This window comes from Grampus griseus (assembly GCF_964374135.1).
Source record: "Grampus griseus genome assembly, chromosome: 1".
NCBI classification, from domain to species: Eukaryota; Metazoa; Chordata; class Mammalia; order Artiodactyla; family Delphinidae; genus Grampus; species Grampus griseus.
In genome coordinates, this window is record NC_139017.1 from 145695624 (window position 1) to 145719531 (window position 23908).

General features: G+C 39.3%; 1 protein-coding gene across 5 annotated transcripts in view; it reads left to right on the forward strand.

Annotated features, from left to right (window-relative positions):
* The first annotated feature begins 18687 nt into the window (after positions 1 to 18687).
* Positions 18688 to 23908, forward strand: part of IPP (intracisternal A particle-promoted polypeptide) — a 40606-nt gene continuing 35385 nt past the window's right edge. For 4 of the 5 annotated variants that reach the window (XM_082652638.1, XM_082652640.1, XM_082652641.1 and 1 more), the window contains exons 1-2: positions 18688 to 18794; positions 21438 to 21775. In XM_082652638.1, the coding sequence (XP_082508764.1) occupies positions 21484 to 21775 (292 nt within the window). In that variant the 5' untranslated portion in view covers positions 18688 to 18794; positions 21438 to 21483. Of the gene's footprint in view, positions 18795 to 18989; positions 19082 to 21437; positions 21776 to 23908 lie in introns of those variants that run through there. The other variant, XM_082652639.1, reaches the window with a different exon arrangement.

Below are 23908 nucleotides of genomic sequence, written 5' to 3' on the forward strand. Positions count from 1 at the left end.
TGCACTTGAAAACAATATCTATTCTGCTGATCTATAGTCTGTTGAGTTTAGAGTTCTATAAATGTCAATTAGGTCAAATGAGTTGACAGTGTTGTTCAAGGTTTCTGCAGGATACACATGCCATCGAGGTCAGAGACAATGAGAATTGGCACGGGTTTCAAGGCATTCTTGTGATCTCCAGCTTGTGCTTGTGGCCATTATTTCTCCAGCCTTTTTTCTCTCTGTGTTTCCTTTTGGCTATTTTCTATCGCTATGTCTTCAGGTCAACTGACTTGCAATATCTGCTGTTAATCTCATCTAATGTATTTTTTTTCATTTCATTCTTTTTTTTGCCTCTAGAAGTTTATTGGGACTTTTTTATATCTTCTGTGTTTTTCTTTAACATGCTCATGCTTCCTTCTACTTTTTTGAACATACAAAATGTATTTATAATAATTTTAATGTCCTTGTCTATTAATTCTATCATTTGTGTCATTTCTGGATCTGTTGCTTACTGATTGATTTTCCTCCTCATTATAGGTTATATTCTTTGCTTCTTTACATGACTGGTAATTTTTGGTTGGATGCCTTAACTTTGTCAATTATTGGGTGCTGGATACTTTTTGCATTCCTATAAATATTCTTGAGCTTTTTTCCAAGAAATAGTTTGATCCTTTCAAGGCTTGCTTTTAAGCTTTGTTACTTGGGACCAGAGCAACTTTTAGTCTAGGGCTAATTTTGCCACACAAGTGAGCAATACTCTTCTGGGTACACTACCTGATGATGTATTCTGGCTTTGGGGGACATGAAACGTTTCTAGGCTAAGTGAGGCCAGAATTTTTCCACTTATTTTCCCAAGACTTGGATAGTTTTCTTATGCACATGTACTGATCAGTACCCAGACGAAGACATGAGGAGAACCTTCTGAAGATCTCCAAATATTGCTTACCCTTTTCAGCTCCTTCTTCTTTGTGCTGCTCTCTCCTCTCTGGTACTTTACCCTGAAAATTCTGTCCAACTTGGCCTCCTCAAATTCTCAACTTTGTCTCCTCAACTCAGGGAGAATGCTGAACTCTGGGTTCTCCCTCCTTGAACTGTGGCAGGGAATGCACTCCATGAAGTAAGCTGGGGCAATTATAGAACTCACCACATTTGTTTCCTTTCTCTCAAGGATAACTCTCCTGTTCTGCCTGTTTTCTAACATCTGAAAGTTGTTTCAAATATTTTCTTCAGATTTTTAGAATTTTTTTTTTATGCCAGAGGCTAAATTATGGTTGGAAGCAAAAGTCTATGAGGAGATACTTTGAGACTATGTAAATGTCCTGTTCTCCAACATATTTTTATATGCTTATTCCAGTGATTATTCTTATTTATATCATTTATTGCTAAGGTGGTTGGAAAATAATGATTTCCTGTCTACTATTCTTTCTACGTTGATAAGTTGGCCTGTGTGAATGAGAAATGTTGCCCGCCCTGTCAGTCAACAAAGGGTGCTGCAGCCGTCACAGCAGCCACCCCCAAAGGTGAGCCCTGTGGGAGCTCAGGATGGAGACAGATGGGCTCCCTGCTGCCTGGCCCTCAGCCACTGCAGCCACCCCAGGGGTGCACTCTGAGTGGACTCAGGATGGGAAAGAACAGGATACCGGCTCTAGATAGCTAAGATGAATATCAGAGGAATGATTTCAGTGAGTCCACTCTTGCATCTTCCCATACATAGAAAAGCGCTAAATTCATTTACTTGAGATATCTGGTTTTCTTCAATTAACAGTGATCTTTGATGTTTTCACTACCTGGTCGTTGTTGCAAAAACTCCTATATATCCCGGCTCCTCCCTTACCTCTTTGGAGTAGTCCCTCAGAGCTATCTGAGAGGCTGCCTCCCAGGGTTGAGGTCCTTAGAAAAACCACCAAATAAAACATAATTCTCAACTTTTAGGTTGTGCATTTTTTTCAGTCGACATCTGTTACCATGAAAAATAGCTTTCCCTTTTCCCTCTTTCACTTGTGTATTTAGGTATTTAGTTACTGTGGTGGACAGACTCTGAGATGGGCTCCATGATCCTTGCCTCTTATATGATCCCTTCCCTTTGAATGTGCGTGTAGACCTGTAACTTGCTACTAACCAACAGAATACGGCAAAGGTTATCTGTATGTGATTGCATTACCTAAGATTGTAACTGTCTTACTTGGAGAGTATCTTTCCTTTGCTGACTTGAAAGAAACAAGCTGCCATGTTGTGAGCTGCCATATGGAGAGGAACACCTGGCAAAGAGCTGAGGTGGCCTCCTGTTGACAGCCAGCCAGAAACAGAGGCCCTCAGTCTAGCAGCCTGCAAGGAACTGAATGCTGCCAACAATCACACGAGCTTGGAAGTGAGTCCCTATCCAGTCAAGCCTCAGATGAGATGGCAGCCCTGGTAAACAAGCTAATTATAACTTTGTGAGACCCTGAAACAGAGGATCCAACTAAACCATGCGCTGGTTCCTGATTCTCTGGGACTATGAGATAATAAATGTGTGCTGTTTTAAGTTACTAAATTCATGACACTATTGTGACTGTATTCTCTATCTGTTGCTATGGGTTACATAGCAACAGATAGAGAATACAGTCACTTAGTTATTCACATCTTTTAGTGTCAGGACTGAAAGGACTCATGGATCTTTTTCCTAATTAATTTTTTAAACTAGAATATACATTAAAATTAAGTATATAAATGAATTACACTTAGAACTAGATCTTCAAATTACTGCTGCACAAGATAATCAGTCAAGATTTTTAGGAAGAATTAAGCCTACTCTCTTTCATTACTCTCTATAGAAAGAAATTAAAGAGTTTTTTATACCATTCATAATGAAGTGAAAACTTTTTTTAAAAATTGTCATATTTATATCTTTTAACTTTATAGCTTGTGCTATATATAATTTACACAAAAATAAATATACCTATATTTGGAATACACTTCAAATATCTTTCTGATGGAGTATATAATCAAACAGTTTGGAATATACTGTCCTCTGTGTATAACTTTTTTGCCCTATTATCAAAGGTACCTTTTTTTTTTTAACCCAAAATCCTTCACGTTTTTTACTCTGTTTAGGACAGTAGTTCTCATCCCTAGCTGCACATTAGAATCACCTGGGACTTTTTAGAACTTAAGAAGCCGGTGCCCTACCCCAAAACAATTTAATCAGCGTCTCTGGGGGTTAGGCATAGTATTGTTTTATTTATTTTGAATTATTATTTTTAAAGACCCAAACTCCCCAGTGGCTTTCGGGGGAAGGGTTTTTATTTTTTATTTTATTTACTTATTTATTAAATTTATTTATTTTTTGGCTGCATTGGGTCTTTGTTGCTGCGAGCGGGCTTTCTCTAGTTGTGGTGAGCGGGGGCTACTCTGTTGTGGTGTGCGGGCTTCTCATTGTGGTGGCTTCTCTTGTTGCAGAGCACAGGCTCTAGAGCGCAGGCTCAGTAGCTGTGGCGCGCAAGCTTAGTTGCTCCGCGGCATGTGGGATCTTCCCGGACCAGGAATCGAACCCATGTTCCCTGCATTGGCAGGTGGATTCTTAACCACTGTGCCACCAGGGAAGTCCCAGGCATGGTATCATTTTAAAAACTCCTCAGGTTATTCTAATGAGCAGCCAAGGTTGCGAACTACTGTTTTTGAGATAAGCAACTGTCTTTGAAAAGTGCTTTGTGAAAAAAGACCCAGTTGGAAAAACATCCTGTTTGAGGTGTGATTCTCTGGCTAAACCCAACTCCCTGGAAGCCCTGAAACTGACCCCTAGAGGAAATGTAATCCAGATCACAAAATGTTCAGCCAGCATTCATCTCTTTTCTTAACCAAAATAAATCCATGAGTATTAGATAAAGGTCAGAACCAATGCATGTTTTAGATGGAGAGTAGTCCTCAACCAAGATTCAAGAAGCTTTAAGTTTTGAGGGAAGTAAAGACACTGGTGGACTGTGAATTTTGAGTTCAGTTCTATTCTCATGTGTAAATAGGCTATTCACCTGTTCTTTTATTCTCTATTAATTTGCTTGCCAAATTAGTATATGCAATGACTGCAGAATAATTGAGCACTTCTGGACTGGGCACCAAAATGAAGTAGTAGGTATTTCCTATAACTTGCTGACACACCTTTTCTTCCATATCCCTCTTCCTGAAGGAACCACTGAGATGTCTTCTATCTCCTCTGCATTTCAAGGTTATATATTTCTTTGGCTAATATGAGAAATTCCATCTTGTCTCTGTCTCTGGTAATTCTACAATAAATTTTCTGTTGAAACCTAAAAGTAAGCTTTTTTATCAAAACACTTTTCTTCGCTACTCCTCATTTCCAGCTCAAATTTTTATTTCTCAGGAGAAATGAAAAAGAGAAAAACAAACAATAGTGAGCTTCTGGTTAATAAATTCAGGCTATGTGAAATAGATTGCTTAATTGGAAAGTCTCCATTCTCTAGTCTTTAACATAGCCATGTGAGGAGAACAGTGATATTATCCAAACCATGTACTAACAACTCAGGATCTTCTTTAAAAATGAGGTATGTTCTAACAGTAGCAGTTAGTTCCCTCTGATACCAAGATTGTGGTGTCTAAATACCATTTCTCATTAAAATGGATCTAGAGGGAATTCCCTGGTGGTCCAGTGGTTAGGACTCTGCTCTTTCACTACTGAGGGCGTGGGTTAGATCCCTGGTCAGGGAACTAAGATCCTGCAAGCTCTGCAGCATGGCCAAAATAAATAAATAAATAAAAATAAAGGATCTAGAGGTCCTTGGATAAGTGGCTGATTCTCAGGCCTGGGACAAGAAATGTCAAGATGAGCCTGAAATATCTTGTTGTGCCCAAAAGCGAGAAAGTTATCAAAGACTACTGGTGGTACATCAAAATGATACAGGAGCCAACTAGAAAGGGATTCCCACTAGCCAAAAACAGGATAATTTGAGTATTGAAAAGAATAATGACTTCAATGAGTTGAACCAAATCAAATATATAATCTATGATTTCATCATGATACTAAAATGTACTGTGAAATAAAAGTCATATTTTTATGGCATGACAAGAGAAATTTAAACAAAAAAATCTCTGCACTTCGGCCTCCTCTCTCCCCACCCTGTGCATTGTGTACCTGCATTATGCATCACCAAATCTCCCCCAATGACAGAAAGACTTATTCAACCTAAAGAGCAAAATTCTCCTACCATAAACAAGACAACTCCTTAAAAGATAGCATTCCTTCTTGATCTCGTAAGGGGCCACATGACCCACCACCATGATGCATAGATCTGGATTATGTAAACTGTCAATAATACATCATCTGCATACAGATGGCCAAAAGGCACATGAAAAGCTCATCATTGCTAATTATTTTCACTTTCTTAACGGTGTCACTTGAAGCACAAAAGTTTTAAATTTTGATGAAGTCCAATTTATCTATTTTTTATTTTGCCACTTGTGCTTTTGGTGTTGTATCTAAGAAGCCATTACCTAACCCAAAGTCATGAAAATTTGTGCCTATTTTTTCTTTCTTTCTTTCTTTTTTTTTTTTGGCTGCATGGCTTGCAGGATCTTAGTTCTGTCACCAGCAATTGAACCTGGGCCCCAGCACTGAAAGCACTAAGTCCTAACCACTGGATCGCCAAGGAATTCCCTATGTTTTCTTTTAAAATGTTATAGTTTTGGCTCTCATATTTATGCCTTTGGTCCATTTTGAGCTGACTTTTGTATATGGTGTGAGGGAGAGGTCCACCTTCATTCTTTTGCGTGCAGTAAAGAGTTGTCCTGCACCATTTGTTGAAAAGACTCTGCTTTTCCCTTTGAATTGTCCTGGCATCTCTGCTGAAAATCAATTGACCATACAACATACTTCAATTAAAAATAAAATGCATGGACACTGAGAGGATATACATCAAAATGCTAAAGGTGGTGGGACTTTCCTGGTGGTCCAGTGGGTAGGACTCCACACTCCCAGTGCAGGGGGCCCGGGTTCAATCCCTGGTCGGGGAACTAGATCCTGCATGTGTGCTGCAACTAAGAGTCTGCATGCTGCAACTAAAGATCCCACATGCCACAACTAAGACCCCGTGCAGCCAAAATAAATAAATAATTTTTTTTAAGTGCTTGGTGGTTATCTCTGGGGGGTGAGGATTATGGGTGATTGTTATTTTTTACTTTATGCTTTTATGTATTTCTAGTTGTCTGCAGTGAACATATATTGCTTGTAAAATTAGAAAGAAAACAATAGGGACTTCCCTGGTGGCGCAGTGGTTAAGAATCCACCTGCCAATGCAGGGGATACGGGTTCGATCCCTGGTCCGGAAAGATCCCACATGCCACGGAGCAATGAAACTCGTGCATCACAACTACCGAGCCTGTGCTCTAGAGCCCGTGAGCCACAACTACTGAGCCTGCGTGCTGCAACTACTGAAGCCCATGTGCCTAGAGCCTGTGCTCTGCAACAAGAGAAGCTACCACAATGAGAAGCCCACGCACCACAACGAAGAGTAGCCCCTGCTCCCCGCAACTAGAGAAAGCCTGCTCACGTCAATGAAGACCCAACGCAGCCAAAAAAAAAAGAATTGTCATTAAAAAATGAAAAAAAAGGGCTTCCCTGGTGGCGCAGTTGTTGAGAGTCCACCTGCTGATGCGGGGGACACGGGTCCAGGAAGATCCCACATGCCGCGGAGCGGCTGGGCCCGTGAGCCATGGCCGTTGAGCCTGAGCACCCGGAGCCTGTGCTCCACAACGGGAGAGGCCACAACAGTGAGAGGCCCGCATAACGCAAAAAAAAAAAAAAAGAAAAAGAAAAAGAAAGAAAATCAATTGACCATAGACGTGAGGGTTTATTGCTGAACTCTCAATTCTATTCATTTATCTATATGTCTATCCTTATGCCAGCTCCACACTGTCTTAGTTACTGTAGCTTTGTAGCAGGTTTTGAAATTGGTAAATGTAAGTCCTCCAACATTGTTTTCTTTTTAAAAATTGGTTTGGCTATTCTGAGTCCCCTGAATTCCATATGAATTTTAGGATCAACTTGTCAGTTTCTACAAAGAAACCAGCTGGGCTTTTTTTAATAGAGATTTCATTTAATCTGAGATCAATTTGGGGAGCATTGCTATCTTAACAGATTGTTTTATGATCCATGAACACACGATGTCTTTCCATTTACTTGGTTCTCCTTCAATTTCTTTCAACCATGTTTTGTAGTTTCAGTTACACTCATTTCTTTTGTTAAATTTACTCCTAAGTATTTTATCATTCTTGATGCTATTATAAATGAAATTGTTTTTTTAATTTTGTTCATTTCTAGTGCATGGAAATACAACTGATTTTTGTACATTGATCTTGTATTCAGCAACCTTACCAAATTCAATTATTAGTTCTAATAGTTTTTGTGTATGTGTGTGGATTCTGTAGGATTTTCTATACAAGATCATGTCATCTGCAAATAGAAACTGTTTACTTCTTCCTTTCCAACTTGGATGCCTTTTATTTCTTTTTCTTTCTTAACTTCCCTGGTTAAACCTCCCACACAATGTCGAATAGAAAGGATGAGAGCAGTCATCCTTGTCTTATTCCTGATCTTAAGAGGAAAGTATTTAGTCTTTCACTATCAATGCTGTAAGCTGTGGGGGTTTTTATACATGCCCTTTATCAGATAGGCAGAGTTCCCTTCTATTCCTAGTTTACTGTGTGTTTTTATCATGAAAAGGTACCTTATGTTTTAAATGGATCATTTTACTTGCTCTGTAGAGAATGGATTGGAATTGAACAAGATCTAAAAGAGGGAGACTGGTTAGGATGCTATTGTGATAATCCAGGTGAGAGATGATGATGGCTTGCAGTTTTCCAGACAAGAAATGATGAAAGAGGGTGGGATAACCCAATGGTAATCAGAATATAACAAGAGATATTGAGAGAATAGGATTGATAGAACCTTGTGACAATTGAATGTGATACTAGGCACAGCAGATAATGTTGCAGATCTTCTTTACTAGGCTGGTACAACCATCCCCCAACTGCTGTGGCTGTTGGCTGATAATGGCTCACATCTGCGCTTCTCTTTTTTTTTTTTTTATTTATTTTTGGCTACATTGGGTCTTCGTTGCTGCGTGCGGGCTTTCTCTAGTTGCAGCAAGCGGGAGCTACTCTTCAATGCGGTGCGCTAGCTTCTCATTGTGGTGGCTTCTCTTGTTGCACAGCACAGGCTCTAGGGTGCACGGTCTTCAGTAGTTGCAGCACACAGGCTCAGTAGTTGTGTCAGGTGGGCTCTAGAGTGCAGGCTCAGTAGTTGTGGTGCATGGGCTTAGTTGCTCTGTGGCATGTGGGATCTTCCCGGACCAGGGCTCGAACCCGTGTCCCCTGCATTGGCAGGCGGATTCTTAACCACTGTAGCACCAGGGAAGTCCACAACTGCACTTCTCTTGACAATTGACATTAGCTATCTCATCCAGAGATGTCTGGAAGGTTAAATGACTTTCATCCCCGTGGAAGCCAATGACTAACTGGTGTGAGAGTTCACCATACCGAAAGGGATTGTATATTATATATTATTATATATATTATATTATAATTATATATTACTAAGATTCTGATCCTTGAACTGCCCAGTGGGAGTGAAAAGCTGCCGCTTTGGCATGATGAATTCAGTTATTAATGGAAACCATATATTAAGCTGTTGAGATCCACTATGATAACTGGTCCCAGAAATTTACCAAGCAATTTGCTGAAGGACTTTGGAGATAATGAAAATACTTGTGGTTAGAAAATAAAGGAAAACAGGACTTCAAAAGTTATGTCAGTTTATGGGGTGTTGGAAATAGTTTATATTTTGATTGTGGCAGGTACATGACTTTATACTTGTGATGGACACATGAGTGTGCCTTGCACACTTTCAACAACAGGGAACATAATTGACCAAAGCCCTAGCTACTGGACCCAGAAATCCATCACCATATTTGAACCAATGCTACATTTCAATGGGCTATTCTCAGACAACAACTGGGCACAGCAAGGGTACTAAGGCAGGTCTATTGGGGAAAGGTCCTTAGAAGGTCAACTTTAGCTCAAAGATTCCCAAAGGCCTTGCTTACAGATCTTTCCTTAGATTTCCTAGCATTCAAGGACACTCCCAACCTCTTTTCCTTCTCTTTTCACTCAGGATCAGGCTTGCATTGTTATCAGAGAGCTGTCCCACCCTTGCCTGGCTCCCTTCTCATTACTATCACAAGCGTTGTCCTAAAAAAAAAAAAAACTCCTTGGACTTCCCTGGTGGTCCAGTGGTTAAGATTCTGCACTTCCAACACAGGGGGCATGGGTTTGATCCCTGACTGGGGAAATTCCACATGTTGCGCACTGCAGAAAAAACAACAAAAAACCTTGTATGTTTAATCTCACATTGGCATCGGCTTTAAGGATAACCTGGACTAGTACAATACATTTGTGAAAACTTAGAACTGTACAGTCAAAAAGAGTGAATTTTATTGTATATAAATTATACCTCAATAAACTTGACTTTTTAAAAAATTGTTGGGCTTCCCTGGTGGCGCAGTAGTTGAGAGTCCACCTGCCGATGCAGGGGACACGGGTTCGTGCCCCGGTCCAGGAAGATCCCACATGCCACGGAGCGGCTGGGCTGTGAGCCATGGCCGCTGAGCCTGCGCGAACGGAGCGTGTGCTCCGCAACAGGAGAGGCCACAACAGTGAGAGGGGCCCGCGTACCACAAAAATAAATAAATAAATAAATAAATAAAAATAAAAAAGTGTTGTTAGTTTTAAACATTTATCAAGAGTAGGTGAGTTATGCCTGTTTCTTCTCCACTCCACTTCAACCGTCTGTTTCCAAGATCTCATCCTGGCTCAGGTCGCCACCTAGAACTGCTGAAATTCCACATCTCACAATGACCGCATCCACCTAGCCTTGCAATCTGCTTCCTCAGTTACTCCCCAAATCTGTATGTCCTGGTCTCTCAGGGCTAGTTGGAGACAAAAGTGACATAATGACTAAAGTTTACAACCAATGAGAACAGAAAAGGTGAGAGATCTGGACATAGGGGAGAAGAGTACCTAGGCTAGACAGAGAAACTGGCCTTATTGTCCCCTCCACTGACTGCCAACAGTCAGATCTCTGGGCACACCTAGTTCTTTAAGGACTCAAAAGACTGATGTCAAACAACTTGACTGGGGTTTTATATACAGAAATGTGTGAGAGCCATTTGTCATTCAAAAAACAAAACAAAACAAATAACAACAAAACTAAACAAATAGAATAATTATTTCACTCAGAAGAAAAGCCAAAGGTCTTCTACTGGCATACAGAGCACTACATGATACTGTTCCTAGCTACCCATCTGCCGTCATATCCTATGAGCCTCTTCCTCCTTGCTAATGTTTCTCTAGTAACAATGGCTTCCTTGTTCCTTAAACATTCTAAGCATATTCTCACCATAGGACCTTTGTGTTTACTTTTCTATCTGCCTAGAATTCTCCTCTACATGGTCTCTCTCTCCAAGCAGGCCTCTGATCAAATGTTATCTTCTTAGAAGGCTGTCCCTGATCACATTGTCTAGAACAGCACTCCCTTCCTCAATATGTCACTCTCTATTCTCTTATCCTTCTTTATTCTTCTTCATAACACTTATCATCCCCTGACATATCATATTTATTCATTTATTTGTTTATTTTCTGCCTCCCCAACTAGCATGTAATCCCACAAAAGCAAGAACTTTGTTTTGTTCACTGCTATATCGCCACGACCTGAAGTGCCAAGCACATTGTGGACCCTCATTAAGCACTGGTTGAATAAATGAGTAAGTGAAGCTCACTATCATGACTCCTTTCTCTTCCTTCCTCAGTTCAGTAAAAATAGAAAATTACCAAGAGGAGAATCTCCGCAAATGGTAGACCTAGGACTTAATCTGGGGGCCCCGAGTATGTTGTCATGCTACACTGAACAAGTTTCTTGTGGCTTCTGAGAAGGACTCTTCTAGTCCATTCAACCACTATCTTATTAACATTCTCAAGGTCCTTGACCGATTTTCTTTTCATAGTACCTACCTAGCAAAACCTTAACCCTAGATCAATTCAAATGGTTGATTTTCTGCATCCAGGCAGGTTGTGGAGCACTGCTGAAGAAAAATCATTCAGCTGGGTAGACTGATGCCACTCTAAATTCATGGTCACTCATTTCAACCAACAAAGACATGTAAGAAAAGTAAGAGGTAATGTTTATTCCTGAAAATGGCATAAATACTTTACATGCATTAACTCATTTCATAATTATAACACCACCATAAGTAGATAGATATTCATTCCATTTCACTAATGAAGAAACTGAAACATAGAGAAGTTAAGTAACTAGCCAAAAGTCACACAGCTAGTAAGAGTCAGAGTCTAAGTTTTCAACTCAGACATTCTGATTTCAGAACCTGAGTTTTTAAGCACTACTGCCAGGAAATTTAACAATGTTTCAGTAGTCAGTTCTACCTCTTTTCTATCTATAACCAACAGGGCTACTTTGTTACCTAACTCCCAGGGGTACTATTCATGCTTACATTATAAGCGATATTTAGACAGAAATTTATAGCCTTAAACCTATATTTTAAAATAAGAAAGACTGAAAAGTCAGGAACTAAGCAAATGAAAAACTTAAACTGATAAAGAAGAAAAGAATAAATTCAATGAAAGCTAAAATAAGGAAATAATAAACATAAAAACAGAAAATAATGAGGTAGGAAACAAAGATAAAGTGGAGAGGATCAACAAAGTCAAAAGTCAGTTCTTTGAAAAGAATAATGAGATTGAGAAACCTGTGGCAGGATTTATCAAGAAAAAAGGTTCGTAAATAAATATGAAAAAGGAGCCATGACTATAGATAATAGCAGAGATTAAAATTTGAGAATATTGTTAACAATGTTGTTGTTTCATTGTCTGTGAATGAATTTGAAATTTTAATTAAATAGAACAAATTTATAGAAAAATATAAATTAGCAAAATTGCTCAAGAATAAAGAGAAAATGCGATAGAGATTGAAAAAAATCTTTGCACAAAGAAAAAAGCAGATCCATATATTTTTACAGGCAAGTTCAACAGCTTCTATCTTACTCAATTCCAATCTTACTCAGACTCATGTAGAGAAAAAAAAAAAAAGAAAAAGGAAAAACACTCCTAAAACCATGTCAGGGGTTAGTTAGTATAATATTGATACTTAAATCAGAAAAGAGTAGTATAACAAAGGAAAATTAAAGGTTAGGCTCACTCATGAATATTGATGCACATATTCTAAGCAAAGTCTCAGCAGGATTTCCCTGGTGGTTCAATGGTTAAGATTCTGTGCTCCCAATGCAGGGGGCCTGGGTTTGATCCCTGGTCAGGGAACTAGATCTCACATGCATGCCGCAACTAAGAGTCCACATGCCACAACAAAGATCCCAGATGCTGCAACTAAGACCTGGTGCAGCCAAATAAATAAATAAATATATTTTTAAAAAGCGTTAGCAAAGTAAATCCAGCAATGTTAAGTTAATGATAAACACATGAGGACCAAGTGAAATTTGCATCAGAAATGAAGATTATTTTAGCATTAAAAAACCTATTAATGCAATTTAGCACATTAACGGGCTAAAGAAGAAAAATCATATGATCATCTAAACAGGTACAGAATTCATAGCACCACTATTTACAATAGCCAAGACATGCGAGCAACCTAAGTGTCCATCAACAGATGAATGGATAAAGAAGATGTAATATATATATCTATATATTTCAATGGAGTATATATATATTCCATTATATGTATATAAAATATTACTCAGCCATAAAAAAGAATGAAATAATGTCATTTGCAGCAATGTGGATGGACCTAGAAATTATCATACTAAAGTGAAGTCAGTCAGAGAAAGACATATATCACATGATATTACTTGTATGTGGAATCTAAAAAAAAGTGATACAAATGAACTTATTTACAAAAAAGAAACAGACTCATAGACATAGAAAGTAAACTTGTGGTTACCAAAAGGGAAAGGCAGGGGGAGGGATAAATTAGGAGTTTGGAACTAACAGATACACACTACTATATATCAAACAGATAAATAACAAGGACCTACTGTATAGCACAGGGAACTATGTTCAATATCTCATAATAACCTATAATGGAAAAGAATCTGAAAAAGAATATACATAGAAAGAATCACTTTGCCGTATACCTGAAACTAACACAACATTGTAAATCAACTATACTTCAGTTTTTAAAAAAAGATACAAAAAAGGTGTTTGCTAAAAGGCAATTCATGAAATACTCAGGAGATGCAATAAATTTAGGGATTAAAAGCATAACAAATACCATATGTGTTCAGTATTATCATCGCTATCAGTTGTAGTAGCACTAATTGTAGTAGTTGTAGATGGATTTGAAGGGAACTACCTGATAAAAATAAGCCTACCAAAAAATAACCTACAGCAAACATTATATTTAATAGTAAAATATTATTTAAAATCAGGACCTGTGTAAGGATACTTGATTTATTATTACTTTTTTAAAAAATTAAAACGAATGTTTTTAATTTTTTGGCCACTCCACATGGCATGAGGGATCTTAGTTCCCTGAACAGGGATTGAACCTGAGTCCCCTGCAATGGAAGCGTGCACTTTTAACCACTGGACCACCAGGGAAGTCCCTATTATTACTATTTTTGTTTTATTAATAATTTTAAAGTGCTAACAGTTGTCAGATACTAACTGCTGTATATATGTTAAATTAATCCTTACAACAATGATATGAAGTACAATAATTAGGCATAGTTTAACTTGAGAAATCTGAGTTTCAAGAAAAGTTAAATAGATTGCTTAAGGACTCAGTGGCAGGGCTAGATTTTGTATTTAGGCATTTGGCTCCAAAGTCTATGCATTAATTCCTACACTACTCTGCATCTGCAGTCAACCTCACACTAGAGATCTTAGCTAGCTGAGTAAGACAAGAAAAATAAACATAAAGTATAAGGTTTGGAAAAAAAGAAGCAAAACTGTCATATGTGCAGATGATATGATTATTTACACAGAAAAATCCCAAAGCCCCTATGGATAATTTTTTAATTAATAAGTGAATTAAGTAATGTTGTTGTCCATAAAATCAACACACAGAAGTACCCCAACAAACAAAATGTAATTCTTAAAAAGATATTATTTATAATAGTACAAAGAGAAAGTACTCAGGAATAAAGTTAATAAAAGATATATAAGACCCTTATGAATAAAAATATAAAACTTTAAACTTTTCTAAAATTTAATTTTATTAATGGATAAAAGTATTCAATATTATGAAGGTGTTAATTCTCTCCAAATTGTCCTATAGGTTTATTGAAATATTAATAGAACCTCTCCTTCCCCCCTTGTAGGTATTTGTGTGTGAAACTTGACAGGTTGGTTCTAAAATCTATGTGGAAGAACCAGGTGTTCCAAGAATAGCCAAGACACCACTGAAGAAGAACAAGACAGGGAAACTTATTCTACCAGATATCAAGACCCATTACAAAAGTATAGTAATTAAAGCAGCAGGGCATGTATGAATAGACCAATGTAACTGAATAGAGAACTGATTCCAGCCCAAAAGGAAACATAAAATGGGAAAGAGCTAGCATTGAAGATTAGTGAGGAAATATGAAATATTCAGTAAATAATGTTGTGACAATTAGTTATTCATATGGGGAAAAAAACTGGATCCCTATCCCAATCCACACTCAAAAATTAATTCCTAGTGACTTAAAGAAGTAAATGTGAAAAGAGACATTATAACACTTTTAGAAGAAAATATAATATAATATCTTTATAACATTGGGGAGGAGAAGAATTTCTTAGGCAATATACCAAAAGTGCAAAACATAAATAAATAGACTAATACACTGGTAAAATTATAAATTTTTGTTCATTAAAAGAGACAATGAAGGAAATTCCCTGGTGGTCCAGTGGTTAGGACTCTGTGCTTCCATCGCAGGGGGCACAGGTTCGATCCCTGGTCAGGGAACTAAGATCCCACAAGCCGCACAGTGCGGCCAAAAAAAAAAGAGAGAGATAATGAATAAAAAATTGGCAACATATATAATCAAAAAACATCCTAAATAAGAAACTAAAAATTCAATGGAAAACTGGGCAAAACACATGTATAGCCATTCTACACAAAAGGAAACTTAACTGGCCTATGTATTAGTTTGCTTTGACTCTCATAACAAAATTCCACAGACTGGGTCATTTAAATCAGTGGTCTCTAACCTTTTTGGCACCAGGGACTGGTTTTGTGGAAGACAACTTTTCCACGGGGGTGGGAGGGAAGATGGTTCAGGCAGTAATGCGAGTGATGGGGAGCGGCAGATGAAGCTTTGCTCCTCAGTGCCCACCTCCTGCTGTGCAGCCGGGTTCCTAACAAGCTGTGGACCGGTACCACTCCACGGACCAGGGGTTGCAGACCCTTGGCTTAAACAACAGAAGTTTATTTCTCACAGTTCTGGAGACTGGAAAATCCAAGATCAAGTTGCCAGCCAGGTAGGTTTCATTCTGCGGCCTCTCTCTCTCGGCTTGGTGATAGGCAGCCATCATCTCCCTATGAGCTCTTATGACTGCTTCTTTATGCAAATGGGGGCTAGTTGGCCACCTTTTCACTAGACACATGGCCTTCTATCATGCATGTGTGGGTGGAGTGAGGGAGAGCAAGCATGCTCTGGTGTCTCTTCTTATAAGGGCACTAATCTCATCATGAGGGCCCCATCCTCATGATCTCATCTAATCCTAATTAACTCCCTCAAGCCCCACCTCCAAATATCATCACATTGGGAATTAGGGCTTCAACATACAAGTTGTGGGGGGACAAAATTCAGTCCATAGCAGCTTATAAACATCTTTTTACTGCCTGATTTCATTAATAATCAGGGAATGTAAATTATAATAAAAATAAAATACCATTTTACACTCATCAGATTATACAAAATTGAAACATCTGATGATACTAGGTGTTGGCAAGGATGTGAAGCCAGGCAACTCTCATTTGCTGCTGGTGGAAATGTAAACTGGAAAAATGAGTTTGGAAAAGAAGTATTTTCTAATGAAATTGAAGATGCACATATCCTATGTTCCAGCAGTTCTGCTCCTAGGTATATGCTCTAAGCACCAGTTTTCATATTGCTAGGTGCAATACAATAGTAAATTGTGAAATTAATTTTAGTGGTGCTGAGGTATAATTTTCTGAAAGGTAAACCGAATATAAAATGAATATAAACCTATATTCATAGGAATATAAAATAAACACATCAAAATGTTATTTATCTCGTTAATTAATGAGTGAGCCAGTAAAATGTTACAGGAAAGTTGTACGAATTTGCTAAGAAACAAGAATATTGAAATGAATTCGCTAACAGAGGCAAAGTGGTTTAATACCCTATAGGTCCATAAAATGTAATGTTTGGGGGTATCTTTTCTTCGACGTGGACAAGAATTATTCTAAATACTACCAGTTTTCTTGTAAAAGATCTTAGTCAACAGAAAGACATCCCTATGCATTCAAATCCTTCCAGTGTCTGCTAGACAATGCCCAGGCTTACACTGAAAAGTAATTTCTTTTGCTCATTTCCAAGTCTTTGACAATTTTTCCTTACAACAGTTCCCTTTCAGCATTTTTTTGGTAATGAAATCAAAAAGAAGCAATAGAAATTTACTGCATTGCTGGTAGTAAATATAAATAAGTGTTGGGGCCCAGGGTAGGTTGCCCCAAAATGTACCTCAATGGCATATTGATCTTTTTTTTTAAATTTATTTTATTTATTTATTTTTGGCCACGTTGGGTCTTCGTTGCTGTAGGGGGGCTTTCTCTAGTTGAGGTGAGCTGGGGCTACGCTTCGCTGCAGTGCGTGGGCTTCTCATCGCGGTGGCTTCTCTTGCTGTGGAGCACCGGCTCTAGGCGCACAGGCTTCAGTAGTTTTGGCATGCAGGCTCAGTAGTTGTGGCTCACGTGCTCTAGAGCACAGGCTCAGTAGTTGTGGTGCATGGGCTTAGCTGCTCTGTGGCATGTGGGATCTTCCCGGACCAGGGCTCAAACCCGTGTCCCCTGCATTGGCAGGCGGATTCTTAACCACTGCACCACCAGGGAAGTCCCAATTTTTTTGAATTAAAGTAACTTAAGAGATGGCCAACGCAAGAGAGACACTCTAACCCTCCTTTCTATCTCCCTGAAAGCAGGAAATAAATCTCTCACGTGAAAGGTGCACTCCCTGCATTTGGAGGTAGAAGGACACTCTTATCACCAGAGATAGGGAATTCAGGTCAACAAGCCTGTATAAACAAACCTTGTTACTTCCTCCCATTTACTACCCCAAGCCCAAACTGTTTAGATTCTTCGCTAATTGAACTCCCAAAACCTAGTTTCTTTGTCCTGTCAATTCTTCATAAATTGATTGTTTCTCTGTTTAAATATATAAAGCCTGTCTGCTTTGGCCACTTCTTAAGCCCCTTTCTATGAGTCCTCCTTGTGAACAACTAAATTTTCTTTTTTTTCCTGTTAAACTGTCTTGTGTCAATTTTATTATTAGTCCAGACACAAGAAATCAAGATGAGTAGAGGGGGAAATTTCTCCCTCCCCAACAAGAGTTTTGTGAAATTTTTGTTTCAGATGTGTATATCTATCTGTGTGGTAGGTATGTGGTATCCGGTTTGATGTAGAATGTTTTTGCTCACTGTGAGCTGGGGTCCGAAAGTTTGAAAGCCATTTTTAAATGTGCCATATTATGAGGTTCAACAGTTTAAATAACTGGACGTTTTGAGTTGTCCCTTCACTCAAAGTAGACATCCACTCATAGCGCGGGGCTCAGTCAGGCAGAGACTCAAAGTGATCTGAGTGAATGGTAAGGAACAGAGAAGCGCCCAGCCCTGCGTGAGGGGTGCGGTGATGTGGGGGTGTTTTTTTGTGTGTGTCTGTGTGTGCGCTACTCACCATCTTTATTGTTTTGAAAAAATCCCATAGTTCTCCTCCTCAGTGACCCACATGCAAATGAGAAGTATGCTGCTTTGTAAACCGACCTAGGAAAATAATTTGTTGTAAACTTAAATAACAGTGTTATAGAATTTGTAAGAAAGATTCTTACAAATTAATACACACGAAAAAGAGGAAAATATATTGTACCTAGCAGAAAAAGAAGTGACATATACACCTGCAATTCCTTTCACTGCAGAAATGACTTTGTCCAGATCTTGGGTGTGGGTAACATTGAATTCTACTCTGTGTGTTCCCTCCGTGGGGCAGTCAGGAGCTTGGAAGGACGGATGGGCCTGGAGGTGCAAACTGCAAGCCGTTTAGCCAGCCAGTTGTTGACTTCCTGGGGAGCAGCGTCACAGGCTGCGTGAGGAGAGGAGATCCCGACTCTTTCATTAGCACTGAGGCTCGCTGGCTGCCTGAGACGCCACAAGAATCGAGAGAGGGTAGGCGGCGTGGAAACGGCAAGCCGGCCAGCCCCAGAAGGCGGGAGCTTAAGCTGGCCAAAGGCCATTGCCCGCCGGGAATCAAGCACGAGCCCAGCGCCGCAGCAGCCCGGCACCGAGAGCCGCCGCTCTCCGTGAACGAAAGAGCAGAGCGCACGCGCAAACCCGCCCTGCCAGCGGAGCGGAGAGGCCCCCTCAGCCGGCCGGGCCTCGCCTCAAGCCCTCAACGATCCGCACTGCCCAGTCACCCGCGCCTTGTCACCCCGCCGGGCTTTCCCCGCCCCGTCTGTGCGCTAGCTTATCGCGGCTGCGCACGCAGAGCCTGAGCGGGCGCCAGCGGGAAGGGGAAGCGGCGGGTAAGAAGGGCCTGCGTCCCGGGGGCGCCTATGACGGGATTGGGAATTTTCTCCTCGGCTCTCTCCGGCTCTCGGGATCCTTGAGGAGAGTGCGAGGAGCCTCAGGAACCGGCTTCCTCCTGCCGTTCAGGCGTGCCTCTAATAATCGAAGTGTTTTCGCCCAGAACGTCGTCTAGTCCGGTCCCTTCCTGCCTCTCTTCTCCCCGCCCCCACTGGGGAATCCGAGGCCGAGTTCCGGCCCGTCTGTTGTCACCAGAAGTATTTGAGATGTCTTCCCTGCCGTTTAGGTAGCACCGGAATGTTTATCTGCCTTTAGTGTCGCAGCAGCTTAGGGGTAGCTCTCCAGGTCCAGCCCCCAAGTCAAGCACAAAGAGCCTCATTTTTTTTGACGCTTGCTAGTCCTGGGATTCTTTCTGACACGCTTTGCTGAATGAAGCAGCTTCCAGATCCTCGCAGCAGTGACTTCGAGGCCACTAAACATAGGTCCTCTTTACTTCCTCTGGGCGTCTCCACCGTTTCCTAAATAATCTGCCTTTCAAGTTTGTGTCTCTTGGGGCACGTCCCTTACATCCGTATGCGATGTCCCTGAATTATGCTCTTTCCTTTTGGAAATAGGGTCATACCACGTGCCGCCTTTTGGAATGAAGTACTCCAGTGGCAGTGGGATAGTATCAGCAGTTACTAAGAAGCGTAGTAGTAATAGAGTAGGATTTCTGCTGTCGGCTGCCAGAGTGGATGGATAATTCAGTAACTTTTTTGTAGCAGGAGGCAGCATTTTAGTTCAGTAGCTGTGCTTGATGCCCTGAAGTTGGGGGCAGAGGAGGTACCTTGTAATTAAACAAACCAGTTGGGTCCAAAATCTGCTGATAGGAAGAAATCTAAAACAGAAGAAAGACTGACAGCCATGCCATGTTTAATAATATCTGCAGGTCAAATTTCTATGTAGAGACAAATACACTGTTTGCTTTTATATGCCAGTTAAATGTAATATGTTGACATTTATGTTGATGCTGATGTGAAGTTTTAGCAGCTACCTCGGAACTTTTCAATAAAATTTCTCAATAAGTTAATTCCTAGATAATCGTGATAATCAGCTTAGTTATTTTTACTTTAATAAGTTTGACTGAATGCTATAAATTTAGCCCCCCCTTTTCTTTAACATCAGGTCACACCATTTCTGTCAGTCTTATTACTAATTTTCCTTGATGCCTAAATACCTTAGTCATCTTAGATTTCCCCTGTGCTTCATCTCCATATCTCTTATATTACTGGATCTCATGGTTTCTTTATTCAAAAAGTAACTTGGATTTATCCCTTTGATTCTCATTGTTAAAGCTGGAAGGCTGTTTTCTAAGACTTTGCTACCTCTTAGCTCATCCTCTGAAAGCTCAAATAACAGTTCTGAAACATGACTATTGTCATGTTTATTCTCCATAACCCTGTAAAGGTTCATGTTAAATTGCTATGCTTGGGTTTCAAAGCTCCTTCTCTATATGCACATGATATGATGGGAAAAACCCAGGATTTAGAGTGAGAAGACCTGGGTTTAAATACCAGGACTGTCATTATACTAACTCTGTGACCTTGGGAAACTGAGCTTCAGTTTCCTTCTCTTATTTCAAATAACAATATCTTTTTCTTCCAGCCTCTTAATTATTGTGAGAATTACAATTGGCATAATGTGTGGAAAAGTTATCAGAATTAAACAAAAACAGCCTAAGCTATTATTGTTATTTCTTTGTGCTCATTTATTTCACAAACATTTGAAAACAAGATATGTTAGATACTGGTGCTACAGCTATGAAAGATAGTCCCTAAGGAGTTATCTTTCAGAGAACTTTCAGAGTGTGTGTGTGTTTGTTGTGTCTGTGTGTCTGTGTAGGGAGTAGGGTGGTAAAATGTCTGACAAGGTAGAATGTGATAATATACTGTAAAATAGGTAAGGTTAGGGTGAGCACCAAACCCAGAGGAAAGAGGAACAGGGAAGATTTCCTGGAGGAAAGTAAGTTTGAACAGTCTTGATTTATAACAAAGATCCAGAAAGAAAAGGAGGGGGAAGAGTGCCATGAAAGAGATGTGTTTAGAGAACTGCAAATTGTTAGGTTTTGTTGGAGTATTAAGTTCAAAGGATTATAGGAGGTAGGACTGGATAGGTAGAGGTGAAATTTGAAGGGCTTTGTGTGCTAAGGGAAGTGTACAAATTGAAGGATCTTAAGCAGACAGTTGGCCTGATCACAGTTGTTTTTTGAAAGTTCATTTTGGCTGCCATGTGTGCTTCCTTACTGCAGTGTACAAAAATATCTTTATATCTTTGTGCCTTTCCTCATTTTCTTTACTCCACCCAAAAGGGTTTATGCCCTCTCCTCATATCTTAATACACTGTCACTCAGTGTCCAGTTCAGGTTCCATTTCTGCTGTGAAGCGCCATCTAATTATTTTAGGCCCCATTATTTATTCCCTTCTTTGAAACCCTGTTAGAAATAGTACCACACAATTTAGCCCTTATTTGTTTCATATGTGTTTTTATGTCCCTAAATAGATTGTAAGCTCCTTGAGGATAGGGAATGTTTCATACGTGTATGAATAGAAGACATGTTAAACACAAAAATACATTGTTTGGTCTCTTTGGTTTTTTTTTTTCAGGGACCAGATTATGGGCAACAGTCCTTTTAATTAATCTGTCATCATCATGGCTAATGAGGGCTGTGCCAAGGCTGGTGATAGTCCTTTTTCATCAGATAAACATGCTCAACTCATCTTGGCCCAGATCAATAAAATGAGAAATGGACAGCATTTCTGCGATGTGCAGCTGCAAGTTGGAAAGGAAACTTTCAAAGTTCATCGGCTGGTTTTGGCTGCCAGTAGTCCTTACTTTGCAGCTTTGTTCGCTGGAGGAATGAAAGAGTCCTCAAAAGATGTTGTACAGATTCTAGGAATTGAAGCTGGAATCTTTCAAATACTTCTAGATTTCATTTACACAGGTATGTTAAGTGAACTTGTAGCTTTGAGTGAAGAATGATGCAATCACTCACGTTCTGCTATGGGAATATAACTTGATCTAACATATAGAAAGTGATTTAACAATATGTTATTATGAGCCTTCAAAAACTTCATATCGGGACTTGCCTGGTGGTCCAGTTGTTGTTAAGACTTCGCCTTCCACTGCAGGGGGCTCGGGTTCAGTCCCTGGTCGGGGAACTAAGATCCCTGAATGCTGCATGGCATGGCCAAAAAAATCAAAACAAAACAAAAAGTTCGTATCTTTTGACCCAGTATTCCTTTTCTGGGAATCCTAAGGAATTAATTAGTGATACAGGCAAATATTTACATTTATTGTAACATTATTTATAATACTATATAATGGAATACAGTTTGATTGTCCCTCAGTAGGTTATATGGTTAAATAAATTATGGTACATGTATATATAATGGAATAATTTTTAGTTCTCACAAATTATATTTGTATATATGTACACACACATATACATTCTCATGGAAGAATGTTTGCAATATATTAAGTGAAAAAAAATCTGGATATAAGTATCACCACAATTTTGTAAAAAAAAAAATTCATTTGTGTATTTGTGCACAGAAAGAGACTAGAATATTTATAAGCGTTTATCTCTAAATGATGGAATACGGAAGATTCTTATTTTTCCCTTTTTTTTGTTTTTTCCTCAATATGTCTATAATCAGCATGTATTAATTTAAACAAACTTTTATTTTTAAAATGTTTTTGAAGAGTTTTAATGACATTATAAAATGTACACAAAAACCATAGTGTAAAATATGTCTTATATGTAACATAAATATACATGGAAAAAAGATTTGAAAGAGATACACTAAAGTATTAATGTTAATATAGGGATTTCCTGGTGGTCCTGTCTTTAGGACTCCACACTTCCCACAAGTCGTGCAGTGCGGCCAAAAAAAAAAAAAGTGTATGTGTATGGGAAAATGTGATTTTCATTTTTGTGCTTTTCTGCCTTAAAGTTATTTTGTTTTAGTTATTTTAAAAGATTTAATTTTTTATTTTATTTTTAGCTGCATTCGGTCTTCGTTGCTGTGCGCTGGCTTTCTCTAGTTGTGGGGAGCAGGAGCTACTCTTCGTTGTGGTGCGCGGGCTTCTCATTGTGGTGGCTTCTCTTGTTGCGGAGCACGGGCTCTAGGCGCGTGGACTTCAGTAGTCGTGGCTCACGGGCTCTAGAGAGCAGGCTCAGTAGCTGTGGCGCACAGGCTTAGTTGCTCCGTGTCATGTGGGATCTTCCCGGACCAGGGATCGAACCCATGTCCCCTGCATTGTTGACAGGCGGATTCTTAATCACTGCGCCACCAGGGAAGTCCCTAAAGTTTTTTTCTGTAGTGAATATATATTACTCTTATAATCAGGAAAAAATGTTTGAAAACAAAGACTATGTTTGTTTACACTCTAGTTTTGAGAATATACCTTGCTCTCCTTAAAGGACTACTTGGTGGGATATGGCCTGATAAAGTATTGTTTACTTAAAGCATGTTATTTAAACCTGGAAAATGACGAAACCAGGGCTCTAACCCGTGTCCCCTGTATTGGCAAGCGGATTCTCAACCACTACACCACCACTGAAGTCCCAAGGTGATTTCTTTTCTTTGTGTAGTTTCATATTCCTTTTTGGAAATTTTCAGAAAATAGCTTTTAATTTGCGATTGTAAAAATGATTATCACGTTAAAAAAATAAATTAAAAAAATAAAAATGATTATCTTTTATCTGCTGAAAGCAGTGCAGCTCTGCCTATTGACTAGTGTACAGATTAACATTGAGGGGTTCTTGACCTCACTTTTCTAAGCGACTTATGTGAGCTGATTAAACTATTTCATAAATGCCCCTGCTTCTCTTATTTGCAAAGTATAAATTAATACAGATTAATCCAATGCAATTAGTGTCAAACAACATAAAAACAGAAGAAGTTCCACAAGTTGCTTATTCTGCCTCTGCTGTCTGACGGTAGCAACAAGAGATAGCTAGTGAAAGAGAATGTTCATGGCATCATCTCCATATAGCTGATGATTAGCACTTCCATCAAAGGAATAAAAAGTAGTAAAACCTAGAGAAATAAAAGCTACTGAGCATATCTGG